This window comes from Scomber scombrus, chromosome 9 (genome assembly GCF_963691925.1).
Source record: "Scomber scombrus chromosome 9, fScoSco1.1, whole genome shotgun sequence".
NCBI classification, from domain to species: Eukaryota; Metazoa; Chordata; class Actinopteri; order Scombriformes; family Scombridae; genus Scomber; species Scomber scombrus.
In genome coordinates, this window is record NC_084978.1 from 14,616,351 (window position 1) to 14,626,003 (window position 9,653).

General features: G+C 40.1%; 1 protein-coding gene across 1 annotated transcript; it reads left to right on the forward strand.

The window, feature by feature from the left end:
* The first annotated feature begins 1,637 nt into the window (after window positions 1–1,637).
* Window positions 1,638–7,689, forward strand: kcnk4a (potassium channel, subfamily K, member 4a). The gene is made up of 6 exons (XM_062425217.1): window positions 1,638–1,826; window positions 3,685–3,802; window positions 4,775–4,935; window positions 5,364–5,550; window positions 6,415–6,551; window positions 6,643–7,689. Exons 1-6 carry the CDS (start codon window positions 1,638–1,640, stop codon window positions 7,687–7,689), a joined length of 1,839 nt encoding a protein of 612 aa, XP_062281201.1.
* Window positions 7,690–9,653: the final 1,964 nt, after the last annotated feature.

Genomic DNA, 9,653 nt, shown 5'->3' on the forward strand with positions numbered 1-9,653 from the left:
GGGAAGAAGCGTCATGTCACCTGATTTATGGAGTTATAACATGGGATGAGCTCCTGACATCAGTGTCTTAAGGTACTGTCCCAAACTGCTTCTCAGCTATAAAACACTCTTTATCTCTCATAAAAGTTATCATAACAGAAACCACAGATGGCATCGGAAAGATAAGAAGGGCTCCTTTCAGTATTATGTTATTCCTATATTTGACAGTGACTTTGCACTTCTGAATGTAGCTGTTTGATCGCAGCATGAGTACATGTCGTTCTAACTGTGCTTGTGATGTGGTTTACCTCTGGGATCATTGCCTGTGTGCTCCAAGTTAAACAGGTCGCAACGTAGACTTGTCACATAAAACATCAGTGTAACCAAGGAAACAAAGGCCCTGTTTATACCTGACAGTAACCTGTCTCCAGTGATCTGATCACAAGTGAACAGCTGAGGCACTTTGCTGTGTACACCTGTCTCTATTACACATCTCTTGTGTCTACATTTTGTTGTCAAACAGTCCCGCTGACAGTTATTATGTCAGTCAGACAAGCACCAGATTTGTTGTTAGTGTTGTCTAAAGAACTAAGAGCTACTAAAAATGTTTCATGTTTACATGTACGGGCTATTCGCTAACTGTTCACATCACTCCAGCCACGTACATCTGTGCTCATCTCCATTCTTTCAAAACAACCACCACGTCCTGCGCTGATGACGTATTTTCCCATTACTTCCTGGCCGGGGACGCATCAAGACACATTAGTGTTTACACTACAAAAATCTATGTGATCAGATGTGTCCCAGACCACCTTGGCAAGAGGCTTCAGTGACTGGATCACAATGCATTTTGGTGGTTGTTTACACTTGTACTTAGCGCTGTCCTCTTGTGATCAGATCATCCAAAACATGTGTTAATGACTGGTGTAAACAGGGTCAATGAGTCCATGTGTAACCCAGTAACGATGTAAAACTATTGCTGTGCAGTCTGAAAAGCATGCATTAGGGTGAAGAGACAAATTTACAATTTTCTGCAATGTATCATACTAATACCAGTATTCATTTCTCACCCTACATTTATATATTTGATCAGTAAGTTATTTTAAAATGTACCAAGTGTGCTACATGTTTTCAGTTCCTCCATAAGTTCCCCCCTTCAACTGAATTTTTTTTACATGAATCCTCATTTTTCTAACATCAGAATCACATTACAAGAACAGCATGTTCAGGAGGAACGTTTACACTGACCAATAGCTGTTTTAATGTACATATGGGCATGTGATTCTTTGTAAAAAGTCTTAATGTTGTAGAGCTCAAAGTGAGTGATATACTGCTGTTTAGTGTAAACACTTAAAGACCTTCTTTAGTTATGAAACCTCAGATAAATAGTTACTGCACAACATCTTAACTTCTCACTTTTCCTGTCAGTGACTGTCTCCTTGGTTTTTGTTTGACACACAGAAGTGTAGATTTAAGTCCTTAATGTCCGTCAGCCTTCCAAGAGAACTTGCTTGTTTACACATTTTCAAGCTCAAACATGCAGTCCTTGTCTAAAGGAACTTCCTGTTTATGGCCAGCTGTGTATCCTGACTGCGAGCCCGACAAGATCCCGGCCTCTGAGCTCTGACCTCTAACCCTGGAGGGGCGGTGGGGAGAAAATGCGGTGCACCACCCTCCTTGCCCTGCTGGCGGGGGTCATGCTGTACCTGTTCATGGGAGCACTTGTTTTCCAAACTCTGGAGGCTTCGGAGGAGAGAAAACAGTACGAAAACCTGCTTGATGCAAAAAACGTCTTTCTTCAAAATCACTCTTGTGTCAGTGAGCACGAATTCCACAAGCTTGTTAAGGTATCAGTGGACACACTAACAAACTTGCATTACACAATCCAACTCACAAACAAAGCGTAGATACAAGATTAAACACACACACCTCCAGGATTTCTCTTTGCTTTCCTTTTTTGCTTTTCAACAGACACGTTCATTTTAAGGCACGATAAATAAGCCTCCTCCAAAACGAGCCTGCAAATATTGTGTGAAATGTAATGTGAGTAAATCTGTAAAAAAGCAGTAAATATATAAATATACAGTAAAAGCAGTTTAAAGCACACATTGAAATATCAAATTCATTTTTTAAACTTACATTTTACTAAAAATGTTTTTTGTTTTTTGACTCACTTTTTTATTTCCCACCAAAATACAATTTAACAGACGCAGTTACAAAATGTCATTTATAATAAACCTCAAACCCACAAACCCACAGGGACACCCATAAATAATCCATAAAAAATAAAAACAGTATTTTTGTGGTATTAATATACTAAGAAATCTTTTTTATTTATTTATTTATTTATTTTAAAGAGATAAATAAGATTATTGCCAGGCACTATGACATCTCTATAACAAACATACCATTCGTGCAGCTCTATATATTTTGTGAATAACTATCCATAAAGCATAAAGCATTGATAAAGCATACAACCACAAACAAAAAGAAGGTGAAGTAAATTTAAAGTAATAAAAGGTGGCAAACCAACAGCCATGTCCATTATAAATATATGTCATACATTGTCAGTTAGTGGCCTTTATTTCTAATTTCCTGTTTCTCCAGTTAATGCAAACTCAAAACTAACTGCTGACTTTTTGTCTTCATAACTTCAGTATAGAGTCCGTTTCCACAGCACTGACTCCATCAGTACAGCCACAGTCACGTCAGGTGTTGCACTGATTGAATGAATCTCAACATTTATTTATAAGTTTTTACATTCAAAGTTTTGCAGCTTTCCCTGCATGTAGGTGTTTAATATAAACAGATATCAGGAAGTCTTTAGTTATGTTGACAGTAGCTTAACGTAGATCAGGAGTACAACAAAGAAGATAATGAAAAAATGTCTGTTTAAAATGAGACACAGAGCTACAATTGTTAGTCAATTAATGTATTAATAGACTGACAGAAAAGTAATATGCAACTATTTTATAATCAATAAATCTATTTGAGTAATTTGATAAAGAAATGCTAAAGTTCTCTGGTTTCATCTGCCTCATTGTGACAATTTGCTGTTTTATATAACTGTAAATTGAATGTTTTTGGGTTTTGGACTGTTTGTTAAGCAAAATAAAGACACTTGAAGACGTCACCTTGGACTCTGGCAAATTTCTGATGTTTTAAAGGTTAAACAATTAAAAAATAATTGATAAATTCATCAATTATTAAATGAATCATTAGTTACAGCCCTAGAAGGATTAGTGCTGTGGAAATGTACATTATACAGAATTTTCCATGAGACCTGTTGCAGTTGACTACAGGTAATTACACCCACCTCAGTGTGTTTTCACCCAGCCTTTTATTTGCTGTGCTATTTTCACACCAGCTTTTATATGATATTTTACTTTACCATTAAAGGTTTTTTGCAATGATTTCAAGCCATTTATCTGCTGTAGCAAACAACAAAGTCATCGTTAAAATAAGTGCCATCTTAATGCCAAAGATCTTATAGTTGTAGTTATAACATAGAGTTATATTAGATTCACAACAAATGAAAGCTGCTTAGTAAGTTTATTTATAAAGCACCTTTCTAGAGCAGATGTCCTGAAGTGCTTCCCAAAAAATACAAAAGAAAGATTAAACAAAGGCAGGTCTGAGCAGATATAACTACAAAGACACTTTAAATGGTGTTACATTTAAATAGATTACTTCCTGCTCCTGCAGAGTGTGATGTCAGCAGTGGAGAGCGGCCTGGATGTGAGCAGCCTCTCTACCAACTTCACCAGCCGCTGGGACATGGCCTCTGCCTTCTTCTTCTGTGGTACCATCATTACCACCATCGGTAGGTGTGGGACTCACCTTCAGTGCACTCTTTGAAGATCCTCCAAGTATGAAATGTAAAAAGGAGAACAAACCTTTCATATAGACTTTCTATTTGATGTTGAACTGTGTGAAATGTCTGAAAACATCGGCTGACATGTTTGACGGCCGAGTGCAGGAGTTCTATAGCAAAACTAATTAATTTTATTAAAGTGCAATTATATTTACCAGAAAATATATCTTTTTTTTTAAAAACAAGGTATCTGCAGGTCTTGAGAAACCTTTAAAAGCATCAAATTTAGTTTCCTTGAAAAAAGGCCTTAGACGGTAAAAGTCTTGACTTTTTTTCCTTCTGATTGATCTGATGACATTCATGAACTACAAGTTTATAAATTTAAAAGAACCTAAATTAATATTATATTTTAATTGCTTAATCCATCCATTTTCGGATGTGTATCTGGCTGTAAGTTGCGTTACTTTAATTAATTATATTAAAGGATAGGTTCACAATTTTTAAATCTGTCTTAAAGCAACAGTCAGGTGTTATTTCAGTATGAACACTGAAATAAGGTTTTACTTGCTGTAATCATTCCTCCTGTTCATACTGGCTATTAAAAGATAAACTTTAAATGTGGTTTCAGTGTAAGCGATGGAGGCCAAAATCCACAGTCCTCCTTCCATGCATAAATGTATTTAAAAGTTTAAAAGCTAATATGAAAATTAAGCAGTCTGAGTTAGTCATATCAAGTGGATATCTGCCACATTTACAGCCTTTTTAGCATCTAATTCCCTATTTTTCCTCAGACAGTATTTCCCTTTTGAGCTACTTGATCTGACTAATTTGGATGGCTGAAGCTTTGTATTAGCTTCAGATAAAGTTTTAAATACATTTTTGCATAGAAGGAGGACTTTGGATTTTGTCTGGTTTTATCTGTCCTTTAAATTATATAAAAATCTGAAGATCTTTATGGTTTCTTTTGTTTATTTTTAACAGGTTTTGGGAACCTGTCTCCTCGGACGTGGTCTGGCCAGTTGTTCTGCGTGTGTTACGCTCTGGTTGGCATCCCCATGTTTGGCATACTGCTAGCTGGAGTGGGTGACCACATGGGCACGGTGCTGCGGAGGGCTGTGGCCAAGATTGAGACCTTCTTCCTGGTGAGAATGGTCTGTCCTGCCCAGGAACCAAAGCTCAGATGGATTCACACCTTTCTGAATCACAGATGGGCCCCTACAGTATGCATAAGAGGCCCAGACCTCTTTATTTTACTGTTATCTACGTAGTGAATAACTGTTCAACTGGAGGAGAACCATCATTTATAGCATCTTTTTGTAGTTGTGTAATGATACCTAAAGAAGAAGAATATTTTACTTATTCACTTCTCAAAGTTTGAAAGGTCACAAATGACATTTCTAATTGTAGATGCTACCTGTAAATACTTTAGTCTAGAAAACTTAAATCTAAACACAGCTGAACAACTCTTCATCATTTCTGTCCTTACAGTATTTAAAGTAATCATGAGTATTAATTCTTCCTCTGCCTTCTTTTTGTTGTTGTTGTTGCTGCTATTTGCTGTCTGTCTCAGAAACGTAAGGTCAGGCCCACCACTGTGCGTGTGACCTCAGCCGTCCTCTCCATCCTGATTGGGTGTCTGATTTTTCTCGCCGTGCCAACATTCGTGTTTCAGAGAATAGAGAACTGGTCGTTTTTGGAGTCACTCTACTTTGTGGTTATCACTCTCACCACTGTTGGCTTCGGAGACTTCGTACCAGGTGTTTTTACACACACACACACACACACACACACACACACACACACACACACACACACACACACACACACACACACACACACACACACACACACACACACACGGTCTCTTTTGGGGACATAACATAGGCATACATACCTGAATTACTGACCCAAAAATCCCCTTTCACTTAATTGCATACACAGATTTTGGACAAGCTTCAAAGTTCAAGAAATTTGCTCTACATTATACCGCTGCACTGCATCCTTAAACACAATCCTGTTTCTACACAAAGTGCTGGAGGAGGCAAAAACAAAAGCTGTATGTCTGCAGTGAAGTGAACATGACTTAAAGGCAACCTGTAACATTTTCTTGTAAACAGACTTTTTTCATTCATTGTTGCTAACTAATTTATTGTTTCCTTGAGACCTAAAAAAAGACTTTCTTCCTCATAAAACATTTGCAAAGTCAAAGTATTTGAAACCTGCATTGTTTGCATTTAGATTTACTAGCTCACAGTTTTCTTCTTCTTTTCCTTCTGTTGACACATTGCGACATCACTTGGCTACATGGTGTAATTAACACAACTGCTGATTAGTGTAATAAACTGAAACTGGCAGATGGAAACTGTATTCAGCTGACTTGCGGTGTGCATGCACAAGATAGAAACAAACTGAAGACCCGTTTAACATTAACACAGCTACACTGAGTTACCAGTGGTCAAAACATGGTTGAAACCACTGGTCTTGTAGTTATAGCAACTGTCTCTGAACTAGAGAACCTCGATTTAAAGCCACGTCTGTAGGAAGGTTTACAGGCTGTGGTCTCTCAGTAGAACCTCACATTATATTAAACTCCTCTTTAAATCCACCTTCTCTGTGTGCAGGTGGAGGTCGTGAAGGCGATGGGTGGTTCAAGCCTGTGGTGTGGTTGTGGATTGTGTTTGGTCTCGCCTACTTCGCCTCCATCCTCACCATGATAGGCAACTGGCTGCGGGTGCTGTCTAAGAGGACCCGAGCTGAGGTGGGATGCACAGTGGTACAGGTGTGGAAAAACTGCAGTAAATCTGGTTCAGAGTCTCATCTTCTCTGTTTGCGTTCTCTCTCCCTCTCAGATGGAGGAGTTGAGGGCTCACGCTACAGACTGGACCCAGAACATCCAGAACATGTCGATGGACTTTCGAATCCCCAACCCTCTGGAGTTTAATGACCCCTTCCTACTGCAGCGCCGGAAATGGAAACGTAGTCAGCGTCGCCGCATCCGTCGGGGAGCCCAAGGCACTGTGGGATACTTTGATCGCAGGGGATCTGAGAATGGACACCTGCCGAACCACTGGGCCGCCCTCTCCAGCTCCATGAGCCGGCTAGAGGCCCATTCCTCTCTTGAGAGGGCACCGGTGCCCAAAACCCTGCCGAGGTTCAGTGTTGCTGGAGGTGGAGGTGCGATGGGCCCGAGAGCAGGGCTTGGACTGAGGGTTGACCCCGATGTGGGTATGCAGATAGAGGGCAGGTCATTTCCTCACCTGCTGGCACGCTCGTTCTCCCTCCCTGTAGCCCACTCCACCTCACAGCTGGACTCGGTAGGTGCAGCCATGCAGAGAGCGTCGCTCTCTGGATCAGAGTCTCCATTTGACTCAAGATCAGACGTCTCCTCTGCCTCCTCGTCCTTCTCAGCGCTCTTCAGGTTCCAGCACTGTCTGGCCATCAGCAGCATGGAGGAGGGAGCAGCAAGAGCAACAGACATGAACACACCACTGGAGAAATACAAAATGATTCCAGATGAAGGAAGCAAAATTGTTGAAAACAAACGCCCACCCACCCCAAATTTCCTCTCACACCCTTCCACTCCTCCTTCCCGTCGTCCTTCTTTTTATCACCCAGTTCTCTCCCCGTCCGGCTGCCAGCTGCTGGATTTCTTCGGGGAGAACCTGGCGTACATCGACGAATCTTCAGACACTCTGAGTGACCTCGCCCAGCCGCCAGAGGAGAAGAAGAGGCGGCCGCGAAAGCCTAAAAGGAGGAGCATGAGGAGGCAGCTCTCACACAAGTGGAGTCCCCTGCAGGTGAGGAGGCTCAACAGTGATATGCAGCCACCATCCAATCCCCCAACACCACCTCCAGACTCTTCTCTTTCAGATATACTCAAGAGGACTCAACATTGACACTCAATGCTGACAGCCACCATACTCACAAGATGGTGCCAAAGTCAATACAGGACAGAACAGAGTAATGCACACTAAGGCTGTGGGTTCACAGCAGACTTGACAGTCCTACCGATATTTTAAATCAGTCATAAGTAAAGGTAATTAAGGTTAGCCTCACAAAGTCAGCCCAAACATTTTGCTTTGTTAGTTTGCGGTCTGGAAAAGCTCAATAGACATTTGTTTGGGGCAGGAATCCCTTTACGTAGTTTGTGCAGTAAATGATTGATAACAAATGCTTCCCTTCACTGAGACGTCAACAAATACACACTTCACTAACCTGTCATTAGTCAGATTTGCAAACAGCAGGTTGCTGCAACATTTTTCAATGAAACTTAGTTTTTACATAAATCTAAAGAGAGAGAGAGAAATCGGTCTTTCACATAAATAATTTGTGGTTAATTTTGAAACGACAATATCTGCAGTTTTAATGATTTCAGGAGTCAATGACTCACATCTTTACACAGGTTCATCGGGTTCAGTTTCTCAGACAGAGATTAAGACTAGTCTTAGACTAAAGACAAGATTCTGTGAAAATATTCATGGAGAAACTTCTTCCCCGTCCGGGAAATCAGCCCATAATTATATACTTAATTTATCTGGATTCCAGTTCACTCAAGTCTCAATGCATTCAGCTCTACATCTAATATTTAAGCTGGCTTTGTGAGGCTAACTCTCAGCGACTAACTAATAGCAGTGTATTTATAGCAGAGGTGTGCCACCTCACCTGAGACACAGATGCTCTTTTATGGAAAAGAAAAAATTAAAAGGGAAATAAAAGCAGGGAAAGAGAGCCGAGGCGCTGTCACATACAGAAAATGCCACATATTAAATAAGTGTGGCTGTTTTTAGGCTGTCATCTAAACAAACTAAATGGATCACCAGATGAGAATGCACCAGGATCTGGGTGGCTTACCACCTCGGCTAAAAAATAAATTCCTCGGGGGGTGGAGAACCCGAACCACAACAACAGTACATTAGTATTAAGCACTCGGGAAGGACCAGAGCCATAATTCACCCTCAAACCAACGTCAGCCCTTTGTGTGGTGCTGACATATAAGTCCTGACGATTGGAAACTTTCTAAATGGAAAGTATCAAGCTGTTCGCCAAATCCTCCCCCTAAAGGTTCTCTGATCTGCTGGTTCAGGAAACCACTCTTGAATTTTTTAAAGGGAAAAAAAGGGTAAAAGACAATTCATCAGCTCGTGTTGTTTTCCATTGCTTTTGTGCTCTTTATACCATAAACATAGTTGTGTGCTTGCCTCGGATATAAGTGGTCACAGAGCTATTAAAGCAACACTAACGTTATTTTTAAGTTTGTGGTGTTAACCAGCTGTACCGTCCTTATAAGTGTCCTTAACTCACTGAGATTCTTCTTGTGACCACTGCTCCTTATTCGGCTGAAACTGTTTGACCTTTATTGATTTTTATTATTTTTAAAAACCTTGGCCACATAAATAATTCTGTAGGGTTATTTTTTTAAAGTCTCTAGTTTTTTTTTAACACGTCTTTCAAGTGTTATGTGTCCTCAGTTGAACCCTGTTTGCTGCCTCATCTTGTCTTAAAGTGACACGTTAATTATCAGACCTCTCTTAAGCTCACATACTGCTGTTTGACATTAAGCTTTACGAGCCTCTGTGTTTTGGTAATGTCATGGTGATCATTTATCTCTTTTTCTTATTGCGCAAAACCAATAGTGCCTATGCAGCGATGCTGAGTGATATAAAACCCGAGCTGTGATCCAATTAGGGCTACGACTAACGATTATTTTCCTTATCATTTAATTTTTTTAATCGATTAGCCTTTTGGTCTTTAAAATGTCAGAAAAATGCCCAAGCTGCAGATTAAAATGTCCTGTCTTGTCTCAAGCAACAGTCAACAACCCAAAGATATTCAATTCTGGAATCTGAGAATTTGGGCATTT